The sequence below is a fragment of the Pseudophryne corroboree genome, chromosome 8 (assembly GCF_028390025.1).
Source record: "Pseudophryne corroboree isolate aPseCor3 chromosome 8, aPseCor3.hap2, whole genome shotgun sequence".
NCBI lineage: Eukaryota > Metazoa > Chordata > Amphibia > Anura > Myobatrachidae > Pseudophryne > Pseudophryne corroboree.
The window spans coordinates 363,222,054-363,246,837 of NC_086451.1; the positions used below are offsets into that span (position 1 = coordinate 363,222,054).

Consider the following 24,784-nt stretch of genomic DNA (forward strand, 5'->3'; position numbering starts at 1 on the left):
ACTCTTCATCTTGCCCTGGGCTCCGAAAACCCTAGTTACGCCTCTGCCTTACAACTAGAGATGAGCGGGTTCGGTTCTCTGAGATCCGAACACCCCAAACTTCACCTATTTTACACGGGTCCGAGGCAGCCTCGGATGTTCCCGCCTTGCTCGGTTAACCCGAACGCTCACGAACGTCATCATCCCGCTGTCGGATTCTCGCGAGATTCGTATTCTATATAAAGAGCCGCGCGTCGCCGCCATTTTCACTCCTGCATTGGACATTGAACGGAGAGGACATGGCTGCGTTCTCTCCCTGAAAAGCTCCGTAATCTGTCCTCAGTGTGCTGCAAATATCTGTGCTCAGTGTGCTGCAAATACCTGTGCTCAGTGTGCTGAAAATATCTACGTTCTCTGCCTGAAAACGCTCCATATCTGTGCTCAGTGTGCTGCAAATATCTGTGCTCAGTGTACTGAAAATATCTACGTTCTTTGCCTGAAAACGCTCCATATCTGTGCTCAGTGTGCTGCAAATATCTGTGCTCAGTGTACTGAAAATATCTACGTTCTCTGCCTGAAAACGCTCCATATCTGTGCTCAGTGTGCTGCAAATATCTGTGCTCAGTGTGCTTTATTGTGGGGACTGGGGACCATCAGTATAATAGTAGTACAGTACAGTAGGCCATTGCTGTATCTTGCAGCTCTGTGTCACTGCAAGTATCCATTCCATATCTGTGCTGCATTTTTGTGAGCAGTATATATAGTATTACAGTGCAGCATTTTGGTGACCAACAGTATATAGTTCTACAGTAGGCCATTGCTGTATCTTGCAGCTCTGTGTCCCTGCAAGTATCCATTCCATATCTGTGCTGCATTTTTGTGAGCAGTATATATAGTATTACAGTGCAGCATTTTGGTGACCAGCAGTATATAGTTCTACAGTAGGGCATTGCTGTATCTTGCAGCTCTGTATCACTGCAAGTATCCATTCCATATCTGTGCTGCATTTTTGTGAGCAGTCTATATAGTATTACAGTGCAGCATTTTGGTGACCAACAGTATATAGTTGTACAGTAGGCCATTGCTGTATCTTGCAGCTCTGTGTCACTGCAAGTATCCATTCCATATCTGTGCTGCATTTTTGTGAGCAGTATATATAGTATTACAGTGCAGCATTTTGGTGACCAACAGTATATAGTTGTACAGTAGGCTATTGCTGTATCTTGCAGCTCTGTGTCACTGCAAGTATCCATTCCATATCTGTGCTGCATTTTTGTGAGCAGTATATATAGTATTACAGTGCAGCATTTTGGTGACCAACAGCATATAGTTGTACAGTAGGCCATTGCTGTATCTTGCAGCTCTGTGTCACTGCAAGTATCCATTCCATATCTGTGCTGCATTTTTGTGAGCAGTCTATATAGTATTACAGTGCAGCATTTTGGTGACCAACAGTATACATATATAGTACAGTAGAGTAGGCCATTGCTATTGATATATTACTGGCATATAATTCCACACATTAAAAAATGGAGAACAAAAATGTGGAGGGTACAATAGGGAAAGATCAAGATCCACTTCCACCTCGTGCTGAAGCTGCTGCCACTAGTCATGGCCGAGACGATGAAATGCCATCAATGTCGTCTGCCAAGGCCGATGCCCAATGTCATAGTGGAGAGCATGTAAAATCCAAAAAACAAAAGTTCAGTAAAATGACCCAAAATATAAATTAAAAGCATCTGAGGAGAAGCGTAAACTTGCCAATATGCCATTTACGACACAGAGTGGCAAGGAACGGCTGAGGCCCTGGCTTATGTTCATGGCTAGTGGTTCAGCTTCACATGAGGATGGAAGCACTCATCCTCTCGCTAGAAAAATGAAAAGACTTAAGCTGGCAAAAGTACAGCAAAGAACTGTGCGTTCTTCTAAATCACAAATAACCAAGGAGAGTCCAGTTGTGTCGGTTGCGATGCCTGACCTTCCCAACACTGGACGGGAAGAGGTGGCGCCTTCCACCATTTGCACGCCCCCTGCAAGTGCTGGAAGGAGCACCCACAGTCCAGTTCCTGAAAGTCAAATTGAAGATGTCACTGTTGAAGTACACCAGGATGAGGATATGGGTGTTGCTGGCGCTGAGGAGGAAATTGACAAGGAGGATTCTGATGGTGAGGGGATTGGTTTAAGTCAGGCACCCGGGGAGACACCTGTTGTCCGTGGGATGAATATGGCCATTGACATGCCTGGTCAAATTACAAAAAAAAAATCACCTCTTCGGTGTGGAACTATTTTAACAGAAATGCAGACAACAGGTGTCAAGCCATGTGTTGCCTTTGTCAAGCTGTAATAAGTAGGGGTAAGGACGTTAACCACCTAGGAACATCCTCCCTTATACGTCACCTGGAGCGCATTCATTAGAAGTCATTGACAAGTTCAAAAACTTTGGAGGACAGCGGAAGCAGTCCACTGACCACTAAACCCCTTCCTCTTGTACCCAAGCTCCTGCAAACAACACCACCAACTCCCTCAGTGTCAATTTCCTCCTTAGACAGGAACGCCAATAGTCCTGCAGGCCATGTCACTGGCAAGTCTGACGAGTCCTCTCCTAACTGGGATTCCTGCGATGCATCCTTGAGTGTAACGCCTACTGCTGCTGGCGCTGCTGTTGTTGCTGCTGGGAGTCGATCATCATCCCAGAGGGGAAGTCGGAAGACCACTTGTACTACTTCCAGTAAGCTATTGACTGTCCAATAGTCCTTTGCGAGGAAGATGAAATATCACAGCAGTCATCCTGCTGCAAAGCGGATAACTCACGTCTTGGCAGCTGTGTTGGTGTTAAACGTGTGTCCGGTATCCACCGTTAATTCACAGGGAATTAGAGAATTTCTTGAGGTACTGTGTCCCCGGTACCAAATATCATCTAGGTTCCATTTCTCTAGGCAGGCGATACCGAGAATGCACACAGACGTCAGAAAAAGAGTCACCAGTGTCCTAAAAAATGCAGTTGTACCCAATGTCCACTTAACCACGGACATGTGGACAAGTGGAGCAGGGCAGACTCAGAACTATATGACTGTGACAGCCCACTGGGTAGATGTATTGCCTCCCGCAGCAAAAACAGCAGCGGCGGCACCAGTAGCAGCATCTCGCAAATGCCAACTCGTTCCTAGGCAGGCTACGCTTTGTATCACCACTTTCCTAAAGAGGCACACAGCTGACAACCTCTTACGGAAACTGAGGAACATCATCGCAGAATGGCTTACCCCAATTGGACTCTCCTGGGGATTTTTGACATCGGACAATGCCACCAATATTGTGCGTGCATTACATGTGGGCAAATTCCAGCACGTCCCATGTTTTGCACATACATTGAATTTGGTGGTGCAGAATTATTTAAAAAACGACAGGGGCGTGCAAGAGATGCTGTCGGTGGCCCGAAGAATTGTGGGCCACTTTCGGCATTCAGCCACCGCGTGCCGAAGACTGGAGCACCAGCAAACAGTCCTGAACCTGCCCTGCCATCATCTGAAGCAAGAGGTGGTAACGAGGTGGAATTCAACCCTCTATATGCTTCAGAGGATGGAGGAGCAGCAAAAGGCCATTCAAGCCTATACATCTGCCTACGATATAGGCAAAGGAGGGGGAATGCACCTGACTCAAGCTCAGTGGAGAATGATTTCAACGTTGTGCAAGGTTCTGCAACCCTTTGAACTTGCCACACGTGAAGTCAGTTCAGACACTGCCAGCCTGAGTCAGGTCATTCCCCTCATCAGGCTTTTGCAGAAGCAGCTGGAGAGATTGAAGGAGGAGCTAAAATGGAGCGATTCCGTTAGGCATGTGGGACTTGTGGATGGAGCCCTTAATTCGCTTAACCAGGATTCAAGGGTGGTCAATCTGTTGAAATCAGAGCACTACATTTTGGCCACCGTGCTCGATCCTAGGTTTAAAGCCTACGTTGTATCTCTCTTTCCGGCAGACACAAGTCTGCAGATGTTCAAAGACCTGCTGGTGAGGCACTTGTCAAGTCAAGCGGAACGTGACCCGCCAACAGCTCCTTCTTCATTTTTTACCGCCACTGGAGCTGCCAGGAAAAGATTTCCAAAACCACCCACTGGCGGTGATGCAGGGCAGTCAGGAGCGAAAACTGACATCTGGTCTGGACTGAAGGACCTGCCAACGATTACTGACATGTCGTCTACTGTCACTGCATATGATTCTGTCACCATTGAAAGAATGGTGGAGGATTATATGAGTGACAGCATCCAAGTATGCTAAGAAAGTGATCAGACGTGCAAAGGCAGAAGCTGAGGAAAAAATGGCCCAGTCAGTAGATAAAGGGGGCAAAACTTTTTTTAAGTATATAAGTGAAAGGAGAAAATCAAACGGAGGAATAATAAGACTTAAGACAGAGAGTGAGAATTTGGTGGAGGGAGACAAGGCAATAGCAGATCACCTAAATAATTATTTTTGCTCAGTATTTACTACAGAAGAAGGGATGGGGCCACAGTTAAGTTGCAAGGATATTCATAAAAATAAGGTAGATGAAAGTACATTTACAGAGGAGAAGGTCCTAACAGAACTTTCACAACTAAAAGTGGATAAATCAATGGGACCAGATGGGATACACCCAAGGATACTCAAAGAGCTAAAAGATGTGCTGGTTACACCGTTAACAGAATTATTTAACCAGTCACTAAATACAGGTGCCATTCCAGAGGACTGGAAAAGAGCAAATGTAGTTCCACTGCACAAAAGTGGTAGCAAGGAAGAAGCAAGTAACTACAGACCAGTAAGCCTTACATCAGTAGTGGGGAAAGTAATGGAAAAACTATTAAAAGAAAGAGTTGTGGAATATCTTAAATCAAACCACTTACAGGATCCAAAACAGCATGGATTTACTGGTGGTAGATCATGCCAAACAAATCTTATTGACTTTTTTGACTCTGTGACGAAAATAATAGATCAAGGGGGAGCTGTAGATGTAGCATATCTAGACTTTAGTAAGGCATTTGACACTGTCCCACATCGCAGACTGCTAAATAAACTTGAAAGCGTGGGGGTGGATTATAAAACAGTTAAATGGATAAGAACCTGGTTGCAGGATAGGAAACAGACAGTTGTAGTTAATGGAGTACAATCTATGGCGGGAAATGTTACCAGTGGAGTACCCCAGGGATCTGTACTTGGTCCAGTTCTCTTTAATATCTTTGTTGGTGACATTGCAGATGGTATTGAAGGGAAGGTATGCCTTTTTGCAGATGATACAAAGATATGCAACAGGGTAGACACACCGGGAGGGGTAAAACAAATGATTGATGACCTAGCTAGGCTTGAGAAATGGTCAATAACGTGGCAACTACAGTTTAATGCTAAAAAATGCAAAATCATGCACTTGGGTCTCAAAAACCCAAAGGCTAAATATAGTATCAAGGGTACTATAATGGAAACTACTGAGGAGGAAAGGGATTTAGGAGTCACTATTTCAAGTGACTTGAAGGTAGGAAAGCAATGCAACAAAGCAATGAGAAAGGCAAGTCAGATGCTTGGTTGCATAGGGAGAGGAATCAGTAGCAGGAAAAAAGAAGTGATAATGCCACTGTATAGGTCATTGGTGCGGCCCCATCTGGAATACTGTGTCCAGTTCTGGAGACCATATCTCCAGAAGGATATAAATATATTAGAGAGTGTACAAAGAAGGGCAACTAAAATGGTGCATGGCCTACATCACAAAACATACCCGGAAAGGCTAAAAGATCTTAACATGTATAGTTTGGAGGAGAGAAGGGAAAGGGGAGACATGATAGAAACTTTCAAATATATCAAGGGTCTTAACAAAGTTCAGGAGGGAAACATTCTTCAAAGGAAGAGAAGTATTAGAACTCGAGGACATACACTGATACTGGAGGGGGGGAGGTTCAGGGGAAATTTAAGGAAAAATTACTTCACAGAAAGGGTAGTGGATAAGTGGAATAGTCTCCCATCAGAGGTGGTAGAGGCTAAGACTGTAGAGCAATTTAAACATGCTTGGGATAGGCATATGAATATCCTTACAAAGAATTAAGGTTCAAAAAGGGTTGAGATTACCTAAAGGATAAAAAAAAGGGACAGACTAGATGGGCCAAGTGGTTCTTATCTGCCTTCAAATTCTATGTTTCTATGTTTCTAAGTAGGCACGTCAGACAGTCCGTACGTATACTGGCAGGAAAAGGAGGCAATTTGGAGGCCCTTGCACAAACTGGCTTTATTTTACCTAAGTTGCCCCCCCTCCAGTGTGTACTCCGAAATAGTGTTTAATGCAGCCGCTCACCTTGTCAGCAATCGGCGTACGAGGTTACTTCCAGAAAATGTGGAGAAGATGATGTTCATCAAAATGAATTATAATCAATTCCTCCGTGGAGACATTCACCAGCAATTGCCTCCAGAAAGTACACAGGTACCTGAGATGGTGGATTCCAGTGGGGACGAATTAATACTCTGTGAGGAGGAGGATGTGCACAGTGAAAGGGGTGATGAATCAGACGATGAGGAGGAGGTGGACATCTTGCCTCTGTAGAGCCAGTTTGTGCAAGGAGAGACTGATTGCTTCTTTTTTGGTGGGGGCCCAAACCAACCAGTCATTTCAGCCACAGTCATGTGGCAGACCCTGTGGCTGAAATGATGGGTTTGTTAAAGTGTGCATGTCCTGTTTATACAACATAAGGGTGGGTGGGAGGGCCCAAGGACAATTCCATCTTGCACCTCTTTTTTTTTTATTTATCTCTGCATCATGTGATGTTTGGGGCTATTTTTTTTAAGTGCCATCCTGTCTGACACTGCAGTGCCACTCCTAGATGGGCCAGGTGTTTGTGCTGCCCACTTGGGTCGCTTAGCTTAGTCATCCAGCGACCTCGGTGCAAATTTTAGGACTAAAAATAATATTGTGAGGTGTTCAGAATAGACTGGAAATGAGTGGAAATTATGGTTATTGCTAAAAAATGAACCCCAAATTCTATGATTTAAGCTGTTTTTGAGGTTTTTTTTTTTAAAAACACCCGAATCCGACAAACAATTTTCAGGGAAGATTTGCCAAAACGCGTCCGAATCCAAAACACGGCCGCGGAACCGAATCCAAAACCAAAACACAAAACCCGACAAATTTCCCGTTCACATCTCTACTTACAACTACAGATGTGTCCTGTTATATTGTTGCTGTGTTGTGTGTGCAACGCAGCAAGTGAATTGCAGTATAGCAGGTCACATGCATGCGCACGCTTTTCCTATCCATTATAGTCAACAGAGCCGCCAGCAGATGCATCTAATTGTGTTACGCTGGCATGCGTGCATGACACCATTAGTGGTGCTGCAGTTGCAGAACCCATCAAGGATGTATAGGGACAGATCTGTACGAACAGCCCAGTTACTTAACCAATGGACTGGTTTGAAGATAAAGGAGGTACAGCTGTACATACTGATATACAAGGGATGTGCAATAAGTTTCTGTATGCACATAAAGTATTATACTGTATTTACAAACAAATTGAAGATCACATGTTTTCAAAGTATTCGCTAGAAGAGTCTATGCAAAGTTGTATGCGCTCAAACCACTTGATGAAGCAGCTGTACCAGTTCAAAGCAGGTATGTCTTCTATATGCTGGATGAAGGTCTCCACTGCAGCTTCTGGTGACTCAAAATGAATCCCACGCATCTTGAGCTTGATTTGTGGAACACGAAGAAGTCGCAGGGGTCCAGGTCTGGACTATACAATGGAGTACTAAGCTCCTGTATGCATTCATGTGCCAGAATATCCACCACTTTCCTTGATTTGTGGGCAGGTGCGTTGTTGTGGTGGAGAAGAGCACCACGAGCACAAGTTCTTGGACAGTGCCTGGAAATGTGGCACTTGTGGCAGGAATTGGTTGATGTACCAGTCTTCAGTGATGGTGTGCTGTTGCACAAATGGTACATTAGCTACATAACCAGTCTTGGCCACAAAAACAGCCACGATCTGGTTGGCCATGCTGTGCTCACGTCAGAACTTTTATGGCGGCACACCTCCAACTGGGGTCCACTGAGCTGACTGTTGTTTGGTCACAGGGTCAACACTCTAGATCCAGGCTTCATCGCCACTGATGTTCTCCCTGACAGAGTTTGAGCGACCGCCATCAAACCTGGCCAGCATAATGCGGCACCAAGTCACCCGAGCCTCCTTCTGCTCTCGAGTCAGCTGACCGGGCACCCAGTGTGCAGAAACCTTGCTCAGACCAAGTTTTTTGTGGAATATCTAGCAGATGGATCCCGATGAGATGCCTATCTCCTTCTATAACTGGGCCATTATCACCCAGGTGTCCACCTCAATTATGTCCCTCACGGCAGCAACGTTGTCCTCGATTATGGTGGACATAGGTCGCCCCCAGAACTCCTCATCTTCAAGAGACCGTCTCTCACGCCAAAATTATTCACTCAAACACAGTGGTCCTGGACAGTGCTTTCTCCCCAAAAGCAGCTCACTGTCAGTCAAAACTGTCCTCCTGTTGCAGACCAGTCTTGTAGCCGTAGAAGATTATTGATCTCCAGTGGCCTCTGCTGAGCTCCGTAACGAGTTTGTGAAGGAAGTGTACATGCTGACTTCTTCAGTGTTCAGTGCTGCTTATATACTGTTCTGTGCAAAACTTTATTCAGAGATTACAGTTCACAATAATGCAGTCAGAGTGTGTCTACTCTACCTATGCACTGCACACATCTGGAAACTTATTGCAAACCCCTCGTACACACCGGTATGAGAGGAGTGGGCTGTCATACAGCTCACCAGTCGGTGAGTAAACTGTATGTGGGTACCAGATTGCAGTGCAGGATGCTGGAACAACAGTTATATTGCAGATAATCGCAGGTCTCACTGAAACTAAGTGGAAGACTACTGTTATCCGCTGAGGCACTCTAACACAGTCCCAAGATGGCTCCGCACATGCTCAGTAGTTGCCTTGGTGGCCATCTGGCTGCAGGGAATGAAGCGTCCATGGAGGAATAGCAACATGAAGTATGCATAGTAACCCACTCCACTTTTAAATCTGAAGACTCGTACCCTGGAGTTTTAAAGTGACATCCAGCGAGGTGCGGTGATGACACACACACACACACACACACACACACACACACACACACACACACACACACACACACACACACACACTCTCTCTCAAACACTCACACACACAATTTTCACTATAAACAAATTTTATAAATATATATTTTTTGTATTAGTCTAATAATTTTTATAGTCAAAACTCTGGAGTATACTGTAGTATAATAGGTGAGACTCTACCTCCCCTGCCTACCCTGACAGCACATCGCTGGTGATCTCCTACAATGATGTTATCTAATGCGCTAATGAATGGAGAAGTAGAGAAGTGTAGAAGTTGCTCATAGCAACCAGGGGTCGATTGGCCATAGGGCTCACCAGGAAGATTCCTGGTAGGCCAATGTATCTGTGGGGCCTGTTTTGTGTGTTGTTGTCATGTGGCCCCACCCCCCACATGAAAGGCAGCCCACTACACTGAGTACACTGCATTGTCCCCATTCATTCTGTTATTCCATCTCTGCACTGCAGTACAGCAACTCTGCCACCCAGTGATGCTGCCATTACTACACAGTATGTTATACCTCTTGTGCTGCCCATGTCGGGCCACTTCTGCAAAATTTTACAGGGCCACTTTTAGTTCCCAATCCGCCCCTGGTCTCAGAGTCACAACTGCAGAAAAAGGCGCAAGGAAGGCTGCATTTGCATACAATCAGGCCCTATGAGGATGAATCCAGCCCCCTAAATAGACCCCACCCCCTCATCAGACCGCAACCCCATCATTAGGGCTGCTTCATAAATTTCCCGGGCTGGTTTTCCATCCCAATACAGCCCTGATAGCAACCAATCAGTATCTAACCATCATTTTGTACTTGAGCATATGATCTGCATGATACTACTAGAGCAGGCCTGGCCAACGTGTGGCTCTCCAGCTGTTGTGGAACAACACATCCCAGCACGCTTTGCCACAGTTTTAGCATTCCCTTACAGCAAAACTGTGCCAGAGCTTGCTGGGACTTGTAGTTTTACAACAGCTGGAGAGCCACAGGTTGGCCAGGCCTGTACTAGAGGGAGGGGGTTTATTGCACCAGGACATTTTTGCATAAATTTGCTCAGTAAATAAGTAGAATTTTTAGAAATGTTATGATAATTAAATTCATGCTGTTTAAATGACAAATAAAGGTAGAGAATCAAATAGAAATAGCAATTACATATAGCCACATATTAGCTTTATTGTACAGCTCAGGAAAATTAATTTTACCTTTCCGGAGGATTTTATTCCTTTAAATAATGAAACTACAGTTATAATCCATGCCAGCAGTAGGCAGAGGGCGAGGTACCAGACCACCTGACCCGTCTCATTAAGGCCACTTGATTGCCTCAGAGCCACTTTTCTGAAAGTATGAAAACATTTAGATTACTATGATATCTGGGAAACACCAAACTCTCACTGTATTTCCCTATCCCCAAAGACAAAGGACACTTTGAACACTTAAACACTATGCATAATGAATCCTTTGTGCTGATATTAAATGCAGTGATAGACCAAGAATGTGCCTAGATATTATGTAATTAGAGAACACTGGCCAAAATACTGTCACTTCCCACCAATTCATGTTCACTCCCCTCTGTTGGCAAGACAAGAACTTATAATAACAGTGTAACCCACATTTGTTGTTAGGTTGTCTCGTACCATCTATCTATTGCCACACATCTTATATTTATACTTTTTCTGAGGATTGGGGGGGTGGGGGGGAATGATGAGCAAGTTCACTCCCCAAACACCGATAATGAGGTCAGGCTCCCTGCTATTCTGACCTAACTGCCCCGTCTCGCTTGAGGCAGACAGAAAGTTAGTATATTTGATCTCAGATAGCTCAATACCAGTTAAGATAGCATTATTGTACCTCAGTTAATGCCCTCAACACTTACAATATACTTCTGTACTTTTGCCATGCCCCATCTTTTTAGATTACAGCATGTGGAAACAGAAGAAATGGAATGCTGGCTCAGGCATTTGAAACTAAATACATGATAATGCACTTACTGCATTGTGGTCCTGGTTCATGTCTGTAAGTAAAGCAAAAAAAAAAAAAGCAAGTAATTCTGTGTCTGGAACAAACCATGTTACCCTGCAAAGCGGGGTAAATACATTTACATTTTTTTTGTACAGGGTAAATACTGGCTGCTTTTGCATGTAGTCCACAAATGTTACGGTGGGTACATACTATGTGATACGCTCTATGAGCGATGTTGCATAGTTTTTCCCCTCCCGGGCCATGCAGCCAACATAGGGGGTCATTCCGAGATGATCGTAGCTGTGCTAAAGTTAGCACAGCTACGATCATTCACACTGACATGCAGGGGGACGCCCAGCACAGGGCTATCCCGCCCTGCATGTCAGTGCCGGCCCCCCCACAGAAGTGCAAAGGCATCGCACAGCGACGATGCCTTTGCACTTCAAGAGTAGCTCCCAACCAGAGCAGCTTTAGTGTGCTGGCCGGGAGCTACTCATCGCTCCCCTGCCCGCAGCGGCTGCATGTGACGTCATGCAGCCGCTGCAGCAACCCCCCATTCGGTCCGACCCCGCCTGCGTTGGCCGGACCGCGCCCACGAAACTCCGGCCAAACGCCACCGTTCCGCCCCCACCCAGCGACCGCCTCTGCCAATTAGTCAGAGGCAATCGTAGTGGCCCGGCAACCTTCGGCCTTCTGGAATGCGCCGGCGCATGTACAGTTCTGACTCGATCGCACTGCTGCAATAAACTGCAGCGTGCGATCGGGTCAGAATGACCCCCATAGTGCATACACACTATGCGATATCGCACAGTGACATATGCAGTGGCCGGCCCGAACATGCAGCATCTGACGATATAGGGGGTCATTCCGAGTTTTTCGCTCGCTAGCTACTTTTAGCAGCATTGCACACGCTAGGCCGCCGCCCTCTGGGAGTGTATCTTAGCTTAGTAGAATTGCGAACAAAAGATTAGCAGAATTGCTAATAAATAATTGCTTGCAGTTTCTGAGTAGCTCCAGACCTACTCCTAGATTGCGATCAGCTCAGTCCGTTTAGTTCCTGGTTTAATGTCACAAACACGCCCTGCGTTCGGCCAGCCACTCCCCCGTTTCCCCAGACACTCCTGCGTTTTTACCTGGAACGCCTGCGTTTTTTAGCACACTCCCTGAAAATGTCCTGTTTCCGCCCAGAAACACCCACTTCCTGTCAATCATACTACGATCACTCGAGCGATGAAAAAACGTTGCTCGAGCAAATCTCCAAAGTTTTGTGTTAAATTAGTGAACGCATGCGCGCTGCGTACCATGCTCATTTTCCACATAATCGCTCCGTTGGGAAAAACGGCAACGAGCGAACTACTCGGAATGACCACCATAGTCAGATTGAGCTGTATGTACAGGAGACAGCACAACACCCGGGAGTGCGCATCGGCTGTCGCTGGAAGCATACACACTGGGCAATAATTTAAACAATATCGCTCAGGAGGGTAAAAATTAGCGATATTGTTTACAGAATCACCTAGACAACCACCATTAGACAACTTGTTTTTACACTGTCATTTAGATTTCAGTTTGAACACACCCCACCCAAATCTAACGCTCTCTGTACATGTTACATCTGCCCCACCTGCAGTGCAGCATGGTTTTGACCAGTTGCTTGCTTTTCTGCTCTACTTACAAACATGAATCAGGCCCATTGAGCATAGCAACAAAATGAGGCATACTGTACATCATGCATCTGGACAAAACTGTGTTCCCTGGTAGAATGACAAAAAATGTCCCTACTAACTCACTACAACTGTTCTAGGCAGCTAGTTTCACGTGGGCTTTTGTCATTGGTCACTGTGTAAATCCACAGACAGGTGTGTGGCACAGACCAGTATTAAGCTACAAGCATATAGTTTCTGTTTTGTTGATCCTGCCACCAGGAGCGGTCCTTGGTGCGGGCAAGCAGTGCCTTTGCCCGGGGCGCTGCGGCCTGGCACTCCGCTCCCCGCTCCACGGCTGCAGCAGACGCCGTGGGCTGTGTGGGCGTCCGCTGCAGCCGGCTCCAGGCACAGACACTAGAGGTCGTTATTGACCTCTAGTGTCTGTGCGGCGCTATGGGAGAGACGTCATTGACGTCTCTCCCATAGAGAGGAGCGGGCGGCCAGACTGACTGAGCAGCAGCAGCAGAAGAAGCAGGAGCGGGGCAGTGGTAAGTATTGTTTTATTATTTTGTGTGTGTGTGTGTGTGTGTGTGTGTTTGTAAGCGGGGGCACAGCGACAGGGGGCAAATAAAGAGGGGGCACAACAACTGGGGGCAAATAAAGAGGAGGCACAAATACTGGGGGCAAATAAAGAGAGAGCACAATTACTGGGGGCAAATAAAGAGGAGGCACAAATACTGGGAACACAACTACTGGGGGCAAATAAAGAGGAGGCGCAAATAAAGAGGGGGCACAACTACTGGGGGCAAATAAAGAGGAGGCACAAATACTGGGAGCAAATAAAGAGGGGGCACAACTACTGGGGGCAAATAAAGAGGGGGCAAATCAACTGGGGGGCACAGCTACTGTGAGCATAACTGGCCACGCCCCTCCCCTATGAAGCCACGCCCCCGCACACTAACTGTTTTGCCACGGAGAGGGGGGGGGGCGCCAGTGGAAACTCTCGCACTGGGCGCCACAAGGGGTAGAACCGGCCCTGCCTGCCACTCACAACCATCTTATCAGAATTTTTAGAAAGGGTATTCAAAATAACTGTTACCACTAACTGGGAGTACAGTCATTTAGCTTGTGGGTTTCATAAGTGCCCCATTTTAAATTTTAAACAGGGAATTCCTAATGTGTACAGTAGATACACAATGATGGTTGCTCTACTAGCTACATTTCTTTACTAAACAATCTGTCAATAACATACCTCCCAACTGTCCCGCTTTTGGCAGGACAGTCCCGTTTTTCACGGACTGTCCCACACGCGGTGTGTGTGGGGGGGAGTTGGGAGACCCTTTCTCATGCTGTTCTGCCTGGCAGAGCAGCAGTGAATAGACGCTGTGCTATTCACTTGCTGAGTGACAGGGGGCATGGCAAACAGCTCAAAGAGCGCTGTCCATGCCCCCACAGTAACAAAAATGTGGACGTGGCTCATGATCGCTGTACTTGCCATGAGAACACACCCCTTACTGAGAGACCACACCCCTTATCACAAGACCACACCCCCTAATTTCTGGAGCACGCCTCAGGCGTTCGAATATGTCTCTCCTCGGATTGTCAGAAAGTTGGGAGGTATGCAATAATCTGAATTACTGAATTTGTGAGAACCAGACTTACGGGTTCTGACAAAGAGCAAAATATATTCAAGGAGATTTATCAACATTTGGAGAGAGATAAAATGGAGAGAGATAAAGTACCACCCAATCAGCTCCTAGCTGTCATTTTATATGCTGTGTCTGAAAAATGACACTAGCTGATTGGCTGGAACTTTGATGTTAATTCAGAGTTGATAGCAGCAGCAAATTTGTTAGCAGTTGGGCAAAACCATGTGCGCTGCAGGTGGGGCAGATGTAACATGTGCAGAGAGAGTTAGATTTGGGTGGGGTGTGTTCAAACTGAAATCGAAATTGCAGTGTAAAAATAAAGCAGCCAGTATTTACCCTGCACAGAAACAAAATAACCCACCCAAATCTAACTCTCTCTGCACATGTTATATCTGCCCCACCTGCAGTGCAACATGGTTTTGCCCAACTGCTAACAAATTTGCTTCTGCTATCAACTCTGAATTAGGCCCCTTATCTCTTCCACTTTATCTCTCTCCAAGCTTTGCTAACTCTCCCCCATTGGATCAATTACAGTAATTTCTGCTCACAGACAAATCATCTGTGACAGACAAACTGCCTCTCAATCGGTTTATTCCAAATGTTCCTCAATTTTCTTTCATTCCTTAAATTCATCTACTGTATCTTTGGCAATGTTTTTTTTTTAAAAACTGAGGCGGTTGCTGTGCTAACACTCTGCCTGCTCTGTCCATTTGTAAATCCTGTAACAGACGTGTCAGTAATGATGAATTACCCCCATACTTACTCCCAGTATTGTTTGCTTGGTAGTTCTGTATTATTATCAGCAATACAGGTGAGATTGTTGTCATTCACCCATGATACGTTCATTATTGTGGTAACATTGTCCAAAGTTACATTGCATAGTCCTACAAAAAGCAAACATGACATGAAATGTTTTGTAATTTACCAGTGTATAACATCTATTGCTGCTTTTTATCATTAACACGTCGCCAAGGAAGCTGAGCGATGAACAGGCTCATCTCTTATGGCAAGTTGGGGTGGTTCAGCACACGTCTGCAGGTCTGCCAAGACATACGGTGGGCCTTGGTAATCCAGGAGGAGCGGCCACATCTACTGGGAAAAAACATAAATGAAAAGTACAGCTCATCCACAGCTAGCTTTTTTTAAATCATTGCGGTGCCTTTAATTCATGCAGCTGGTGTGCCCCACATGCTATTGTCCCATGTTATTTCCATCATATTGAGGTTTCAGACAATTCCACTTGGTTAAGAACCCAAATAGACCTGTTTCTGATGCTTCTATTCAAGATGGCAATTTTTGTACGATATTTGGTTGGTTTTTGGTCGATTTTTGGTCAATTTTAAAATCAACTGTTAGCAAATGAGAGTTTTCTATTAATGTCTATAGGAAAGTACAGATTTCTCTTTGGTTGAAATAGGTTGAACTCAATGGACAATTGTATTTTTTCAACCTTAATTACTATGTTACTATGAGGTTCTATTCCTGCGTGATGCCTATTTTCTGGCAACTTTAAATTGGTTTTGCCTTTAGTAAATACCTGATTTTTAAAATCACTTCAAAATTGACAGGAACAGAAAATTGTTCTTTAATAAATTTACCCCAGGGTATTTAATGGCCCATAAGAGCCAATTGGTCCGTCAATTGTAGTTTGCCCCTTTTTTTTACTTTTCAGTAACTTCAATCCTACTTGATCCTTAGTTCTTTTTAAGGATATCCTTATGTTTATCCCAAACATGTTTAAATTGCTCTACACTCTTAGCCTCTACCACCTCTGATGGGAGGCTATTCCACTTATCCACTACTCTTTCTGTGAAGTAAGTTTTTCTCAAATTTCCCTTGAACCTCTCTCCAGTTTCAGCGCATGTCCTTGTGTCCTAATACTTCTCTGCCTTTGTAGGGTTATGGATCAAAGGGTTGACAGTCAGAAGGTTGACAATGTCTAGGACAACACCAAGTGGTCGACATGCACAAGGTTGACATGGTCAAAAGGTCGACAGGTCAATATGGAGATGGTTGACACATGAAAAGATCGACATGAGTTTTGGATTTTATTGGGGTGTCAAAATTTACCTTTCAGCACATGGTCCCCCAATTAGTGCACCGTGTCCCCTCACATGTCTTGCTTTGCTTGACACAGGTTACTATTCCCACTTGTAGTCCATGTGGATGGTAAAGTATGAAAAAGTAAAAAACAAAACAAAACAAAAAAACTCATGTTGACCGTTTCATGTGTCAACCTTTGTCATGTTGACCATTTGAGCCTGTCATCCTTTTGACCATGTTGACTATATGCATATTGACCATTTAGTGTCGACCTATTGCTTGTCTTCCTTTTCACTGTCGACCTATCATCCGGATACCCCTTGAAGAATGTCTCCCTCCTGTACTTTGTTAAAACCCCTGATATTTTTTAAAGTTTCTATCATGTCCCCTCTTTCCCTTCTCTGCTCCAAAATATTTTAGTCTTTCTGGGTAAGCTTTGTGATGTAGGCCATGCACCAATTTAGTTGCACTTCTTGATATGGCCTCGAGAACTGAACACAGTATTGTAGATGAGGCCGTACCAATGACCTATGTGGCATTATTATTACTTCTTTCTTGCTGCTATTGATGCCTCTCCCAATGCAACCAAGCATCTCATTTGCCATCTACAGTACATTGCTTTGCTATATTGCTTACCTGCCTTCAAGTCATCTAAAACAGTAACTCCTAAATCCCTGTCCTCCTCTGTAGTTTACATTATAGTACCTTTGATACTATATTTAGCCTTTGGGTTTTTGAGAACCAAGTGCATGATTTTGCATTTCTTGGCATTAAACTATAGTTGCCACGTTCTTGCCCAATCCTCTAGTAGGCCCATATAACCTTGGCTAATATTCTGCAAAAAAAAAACTATTCATTGCAAAACTTATTGCAAAATGTATTACAATTCTAATTAGTAATGTTGTAACAGTGCACCTGCATCTTTTTGCTTTGTGTATGGCACTGTAGGTCTCAGCAAAGTAGCACCTCTCATTAGTTGTAAGTCTAGGGCCCCTTCCTATATATCCCATTCCTCTAGTTTACCTAGATCCTCAATCATTTGTTTTACCTCTCCCAGTATGTCTATCCTGATGCATACCATTGTGTCATCTGCAAAAAGGCATAATTAATTTCACCTCAATACCATTTGCAATGTCACCAACAAATATATTAAACAGCACAAGTCCAAGTACAGATCCCTGGGGTACACCACTGGTAACATTTCCCTCCTTAGAATGCACTACATTTACTATGACTCTGTTTCCTAACCTGCAACTAATGGGCCCTACAGACATGCCGATCCGCCGCCGAGCTGCCCGACGGCGGATACGGCCGACGAGCGACCCGGCGGCGGGGGGCAGTGATGGGGGGAGTGAAGTTTCTTCACTCCCCCCGTCACACGGCTCCATTGAAGTGCAGGCAAATATGGACGAGATCGTCCATATTGGCCTGCATGCACAGCCGACGGGGGACCAGTGATGAACGAGCGCGGGGCCGCACATCGTTCATCGCTGGAGCCTCCACACTGAAAGATATGAACGAGTTCTCGTTCATTTATGAACGAGATCGTTCATATCTTTCTAACAAATCGGCCAGTGTGTAGGGCCTATAAGTCCTTATCCATTCAACCGTCTTAGAAATCAAACCCACACTTTCCACTTTATTTAACAATCTGTGATATGGTACAATGTCAAAATACTTACCAAAGTCTAGATAAGCTACATTTAGCCCCCCCAACCTCCACCATTGATAAATTACTGTAATTTGTTTGGAAAGATCTCCCCACAGTAAACCCATTCTGTTTTGGATCCTGTAAATTGTTGGAATTAAGATATTTTTTTAATAGGTTTTCCATTATTTTCCCTACTACTAATGTAAGGCTCACTGATCAATAGCTACTTGTCTTTTCATTGTTTCCACTTTTGTGCATTGGGACTACATTTGCTCTTTTTCAGTCCATTGGAATTGTAGCTAGCGACTGGTTGAATAATTCTGTTGATGGTGTTATCAGCATTCCTGTAAGCTTTTCTTTTATCCTTGGATGTATCCCAATGACTTATCCACTTTCAGTTATGACAGTTCTTTTAGGACCTTCTCCTCTGTAAATGTGCTTGCATGTACCTCAATTTTCTGAAAGTCCTTGCATATTAACTGTTGCCCCTTCGCCCCTTCCTCTCTCCTTCTGTAGCTCCTATTGAGCAAAAATAATTATTTAGAAGATCTGCTAATGCCTTGTCTCCATCGATTTGCTCGATTTAGGAGTCTTCTCCCCATGGCAAATGAACCCCTTTATACACACTTTCCAGTGTTTTATAGTCACCATATTCAAAAAATATAAGAAAAAAATGTTTTGTTTTTCAAGATTTATGTTACCATTGATGATACTACTACTACTACTACTACTACTAATAATAATAATAATAATAATAAATAATCAAACCTGATATGCTATTACGACATTTACTGTCTGACCATTCAAAGCACTTAGACCATGGCAGATAACTGTTAAACGAGGCAAATAAATAATATAGACTATAGGCAACAATAACGTTGTAGTAAATGGATATCAGTCCTGATATAAGAACCATTGTAACACCAAGACCTGCAATTGAAACAAATGGCATTGTTAATATGTATAGATTACACAGTATATATGCATAGATGGTGCAGATAAGTGGAATACAGCAAAAACCACCAATTAGTATATCTTGCCTGTGAGTAGTCCCCTGAGAGCTAACTGAATATTTGACTTTTTATCAGAGCCGTAACTTGACTTTTTGGTGCCCTGTGCCAGAAAGAGAACCCCCCTCCATTTTTCCAATAGGAGCATAAGGCACGTGCCTCGTGGGGAAGGGGTATGACAAAATATGTCCCAGGAAAAGCCTATGCTATGATGCCCCTAACCACATTTTATGTATATATAATGGATCTGGCAACAAATCCTCTTTATACCACATTCATGCACTTAACTTGAGAGCTCATTGTTATTCAGTTATAATACCCTTTATTAAATAACACATTGCAATATACTGCCATAGCCAGGATTTAAACCCATAACCTGTTGCATTCCAGTTAAACACCCTACTCATTGAGATATTTGATCCTGCATAAAAATTATGAACACCATATGAAGCTACTGGTACTTTGTAAAAAAAATTATTAGCATTGCAATTGAACAGATCTATGGGGGTGATTAAGACCGTTTTCGCACAGCAGGCGATCAGGTACTAACTGCGCATGCATATGCATCGTAATGCACACGTGCGTCAGACAGCAACAAAGGGCATCGCTGGTCAGCAACAGGATTGTGCAAAAAATCAGATCGCACGGGCATTAGCAAGGTGATTGACAGGAGGAAGCCATTTTTGGCTAGTAACTGTCCGTTTATTGTGAAACGCAGGCGTGTCCGGAAAAACGCAGGTGTGCCCAAGTGTTTTCAGGGAGGGTGTCTGACATCAGCTCCGGCCCCGATCGGCCTGTTGTGATCGCACTGTAGGAGTAAGTCCTGGGCTGTGCAGAGACTGCACAAAGTGGATTTTAGCAGCTCGGAGAACACATAGGATCGCACACTTGCACGGCAAATTTACACTTCCCTTGGAGGCGGTGACTATCTGAACGCAGGACAGCAGAATTAGCAGCCCAGTGATCATGTCTGAATCACCCCCTATGTCGTGTGCAGCCACACACATCCAATCCCTTGCAGCCTCACACTACAGAGATCTGCGCAGCTGCAATGCTGATCGTTTTGTCATAAAGTACTAGGTGAGCTTCAAAGAGTTCAAATTCTCTAGTTTTCTATAGAAGGCCAGATAACTCAATGAATAGAATGGAATGGGTATTCATGCAATAGAAAGAAAAATGGAAAGTGGTGGGCGCAACACCATATAATCTTACATATAAGAAAACGATGGACTGAAGGATTTTCTCTTAGTCCGACAGCAAGGGCTTAGTGGGTCTGAAGTGAATTCTCTCTGTATGTCTTCTCAAGGTATGGTTTTTATCTCGGTATGAAGAGACAAATCATAGAACAGACCAGTTTGACAAAAGACAACAGATTTATTCACACTAAGCACTCACAATTTGACAGTTAAAACGAGCATGTAACCACATGCAAAGTGGATGGGGCTAGCTGGCATCTGGTACTCAAATTAAGCTGGTGGCGTTCGATTGTGAAGGGCTCTAGCTGTTTGACCTGTACTGTCGTTTTCTCCTGATGTGCTGTGGATTCAGGAGTTTCCAGTACCTTTTGGGAGGGTAATTTGAGTACCAGATGCCAGCTAGCCCCATCCACTTTACATGTGGTTACATGCTCCTTTTATCTGTCAAATTGTGAGTGCTTAGTGTGAATAAATCTGTTGTCTTTTGTCAAACTGGTCTGTTCTATGATTTGTCTCTTCATACCGAGATAAACACCATACCTTGGGAAGACATACAGAGAGAATACACTTCAGACCCACTAAGCCCTTGCTGTCGGACTAAGAGAGAATCCTTCAGTCCATCGTTTTCTTATATGTAAGATTATATGGTGTTGCGCCCACCACTTTCCTTTTTTCTTTGTATATGTATATCTTGGAATTTTGGTGAAGGTTCCTGTGTCAGTGGTAGGCTGCTCCTACACCATTGGTAGCGCATTGTGATTGTTTTTTCCATTTTTACTATTCATGCAATAGGTTCGAAATCCCAGGTATGGCAGCATCTTGAAATGTAATAAAGGACAGTGTAACTGAATAACAAACAGTTCTCAAGTTAAGTTCATGAATATTGTATAGGTATTAGTGATAGAAGAAGTGGCAGTCGGAGACAGGGGCAATCAGGAGATGCTAGGCTTAAAAAAGGGGGGAAGCTGCAAGTGAAAGGAATTAAAACAGATAATTGACAAGTGCCGCCAACTGCGCCCTCTACCCTGCAGCGCTATGTGCGGTGCACACTCCGCACACACCTAGTTATGGCCCTGATTCTTATCATCAATTATCACCGTCAGATTACTTTTATTTATTGACTTGTTTATACCTTCTTGCAACATTCACTATAGCCATGTATTTATATAATCAAGTATTGTGGTTTATTTTAGACCCTCTATATGGATACAAACAGGCCTGGCGACAGGGAGGGTCAAAGGGGACACTTGTGTTGGACCCCGTGATTCAGAGGTATTCACGGGAGACAGAAGGAATGGGGGAATGCCAGCAGCTCGCAGAGCGCTGTGCATGCCCTCTCAGTGCTGAAAACGGGGGCATGGCCTGTGATTGCGGTACTCCCATTAAACCACGCCCCTTCCTATAGGTCACCCCACCTTTTCCGGTCGCACGTGACTTTGCCGCATGAGGATGTCCCGCTTTTCCTGTCAATGTTGGGAGGTATGGTATATGTGTTCTCTGTGTGTGTATGTATGTGTTCTATGTGTGTAAATGTGTGTATGTGGCCTATGTATGAGCATAAGTGTTCTGTGTGTGTGTGTACAGTTCTATGCATAGGCGATACACACAGGCACCCCCTAATGTCCGGCATCCCCAACACTCCAGGCTTGCTGCAGCAAAGTGATCGCTGAGCGTGAAATCGGACCGCAGCCCACAGCCAGTGCCTCCTGCTGCACCTGCTGCGCAAGCCACCGGCCCTGTCGATAATAAATGCTGGAGTGGCTGGTGACCTCACAGATGGGGACTGATGTTACCTTGCAAAGTGATATAATGGTGTCACAGTGCGTGCCCATCTGCTCGTGCTCTCCACCAGCCTAACTGTGCTCTCCTCCAGCCCGCCTGCCCGCCCACCTGTGCTCTCAGCCAACCTGCCCGTCCGTGCTCTCTGCCAGCCCGCCCAGCTCTCCGTCCATGCTCTCCTCCAGCTCGGCCACCCGCTCACGCTCTCCTCCAGGCTGTCCACCTGCGCTTTCCTCCAGCCTGCCCACCCACGCTCTTCTCCTGCCCGTGCTCTCCTCCAGCCCACCTGCATGCGCTCTCCTCCAGCCTGCCTACCCACTCACGCTTTTCTCCCTCACTCCCGTGCTAACCTCCAGCCCGACCTTCCCCACATCCATCCACCTGTGCTCTCCTCCAGCCATCCCTCCCTCCCGTCCACCCGTGCTCTCTTCCAGCCCTCTCATCCATCTGTGCTCTCCTTCAGCCATCCTGTCCACCCGTGCTCTCCTCCAGCCTGTCCTCTCTTCCAGCCCTTCCTCCCACCCTCCTGCCCATTCTCTTGTGCTCCTCCAGTCCGCACGCACGAATGCCCGCGCTCTCCTCCAGCCCGATGCTCTCCTCTGGGTTAATCAAGGGTGCACGTAAACCTCCTCCCAGCTCCACCTCTGACTGTGCTAGGTGACACGATGATGTCATGCCCTAGCGCTGGCCCACGCTCTCGCTCCACATTTGCGGCGCCAATGCCACTGTGGAAGAGCAGTATACTGGAGGAGGATAAATTCAAACAAATTAATTGACTTAATGAATCAGCTAGCAGTTCAGCAGTATCGTGTAGCATAATGTGAATTTCACCTCATACCGTGTGGCATAACGTGAGTTTCGTCTCACACTGTGTGGCAAAATGTGCATTTTGACTCATGCTGTACGGCATAATGTGAATAAGTGGCACTACTGTCAGTAGCTGGTGAGCATGGGTTCATGTGTGACAAATGCTGGTGTCCTGCAGAGGAGGAGTCTGATGGGCAAGTGTGGCTCTGATGGCACATGTGTACAATTCAAACTTTACTTGTGTAAAAATCTCCCATACTTTTCAAGAGTGGCCCACTCAAAATCAGGGTGTAGGTGCTGGGGGTGTGTGCAAGGGGTATGGTGTGTGTGTGTGTGGGGGGAGAATGCATATGGACCTAGGACCACCATACTCTAGTTCCGCCACTGGGTCAGGGATAGGTTGTGGAAGTGCAAGCAACAATAGGGTGCAGTGGCAGCTAGGACTCAGGGTTATGCCGTCGTGGACAGTCAGTACCAGCCGGTGGTCACACCATTATGTTTCATTTTATTTCTCTTGGGTGTATTATATCTACTTGTAGTATTAGGAAGTAGGAAAAAATTAAATTAAGCCATGTGATTTTACTGAGAGAATGTAAGATACTGCTAGACATGTCCCTGGGCGATGCTAGACACGCCCAAAAGGCAGTGCACCCCCCAATCAAATTAGCTGCGCATGTCTATGGTTCTATGTGAGTGTATAATTGTTCTATGTAAAGTGTGTGTGCGTGTGTATATATATATATATATATATATATACACAATGTTGTTTGTTAGATGCTGCTGTTGTTCCAGCTGCTAAAGATGATTCACCCACCCAGTGGGCTGTCACCAGTGGTGCAAGTAGAAAAAATGTCTTACAGGCACTCTGTGCGCGCACCCCAAAAATGGGTGTGGACAAATGCCACATGGGGCGTGGTCAATGAAAATGGGGGCGTGATACACATATGGGGGAGGGGCAGATACACATATGACCCCAATAGTGCCAGATACACGTTGCCCCACAGTGCCTGATATACATTGCCCCACAGTGGCAGATATACATTGCCCCACAGTGCCCAATACACAAATGCCCCCAGAGTGCCAGATATACATTGCCTCGCACTGCCAGATACACATTGCCCGCAGAGTGCCAGATATACATTGCCTCACAGTGCCAGATACACAAATGCCCCCACTGTGTCAGATATACATTGCCCACAGTGCCAGATATGCCCCCAGTGCCAGATATGCCTCCAGTGCCAGATACAGAAATGCCCCCAGTGCCAGATACACATGTCCCCCCAGTGCCAGATATGCCCCCATTGCCAGATACACATGTCTCCCCAGTGCCAGATATGCCTTCAGTGTCAGATATAGCACGAGTGCCAGTAACACATGTCCCCCGCAGTGTCAGATATGCCCGCAGTGCCAGATACACATTGATACACACCTTGACTGCCGGTCCGCGAGCTCTGATTGGCTCACGGGCGGTGCTGAATTGAATGAAGACACTGAGGGGCAGGAGAGGCGCAGGTTGTGCTCTCCTCCCCTCGCATCAGCGGCGGTCAGCAGCGGAGGGAGGGACGGAGCGTCGGCCCGTCGGCGTGGGTACGGCGTACCCACGGCTAAATTCTTTAGGGTACGCTGTACCCACCCATACCTGCACACTTGCACCGCTGGCTGTCACAGTCATGTAATCATTAGTTTTCCTAGTTCCGCTAGTCCACATATCTGTGGTTAAGTAGACAGTGGGTACAATGGCTTTTTGTAGGCCAATAATTAGTTTCCTTTTTAACGTCCTGGTACAGCCGAGGCATTGTTTGTCTAGTAAACTGAAACCAAGGGGGAATTTGGTACCAGGGACACAGGACCTCAATTAACTGTCTAAAACACTTGCATTAATGGCAGATATTGGCCACAGATCTAATATTAGCATATCTGTCATAGCATCAGTGATCCGCACTGATTTTCCAGTTT

The 24,784-nt window shown here is 45.4% G+C and overlaps 1 protein-coding gene across 1 annotated transcript in view; it reads right to left on the bottom strand.

The window, feature by feature from the left end:
* Positions 1-24,784, bottom strand: part of LOC134949137 (sodium- and chloride-dependent neutral and basic amino acid transporter B(0+)-like) — a 102,936-nt gene that overhangs the window by 66,743 nt on the left and 11,409 nt on the right. Inside the window, exons 4-6 of the mRNA XM_063937545.1 lie at positions 18,805-18,966; positions 15,106-15,226; positions 10,291-10,423 (exon numbers count right to left, since the gene is read on the bottom strand). Of these exons, the coding sequence (XP_063793615.1) occupies positions 10,291-10,423; positions 15,106-15,226; positions 18,805-18,966 (416 nt within the window). The remainder of the gene's footprint in view (positions 1-10,290; positions 10,424-15,105; positions 15,227-18,804; positions 18,967-24,784) is intronic.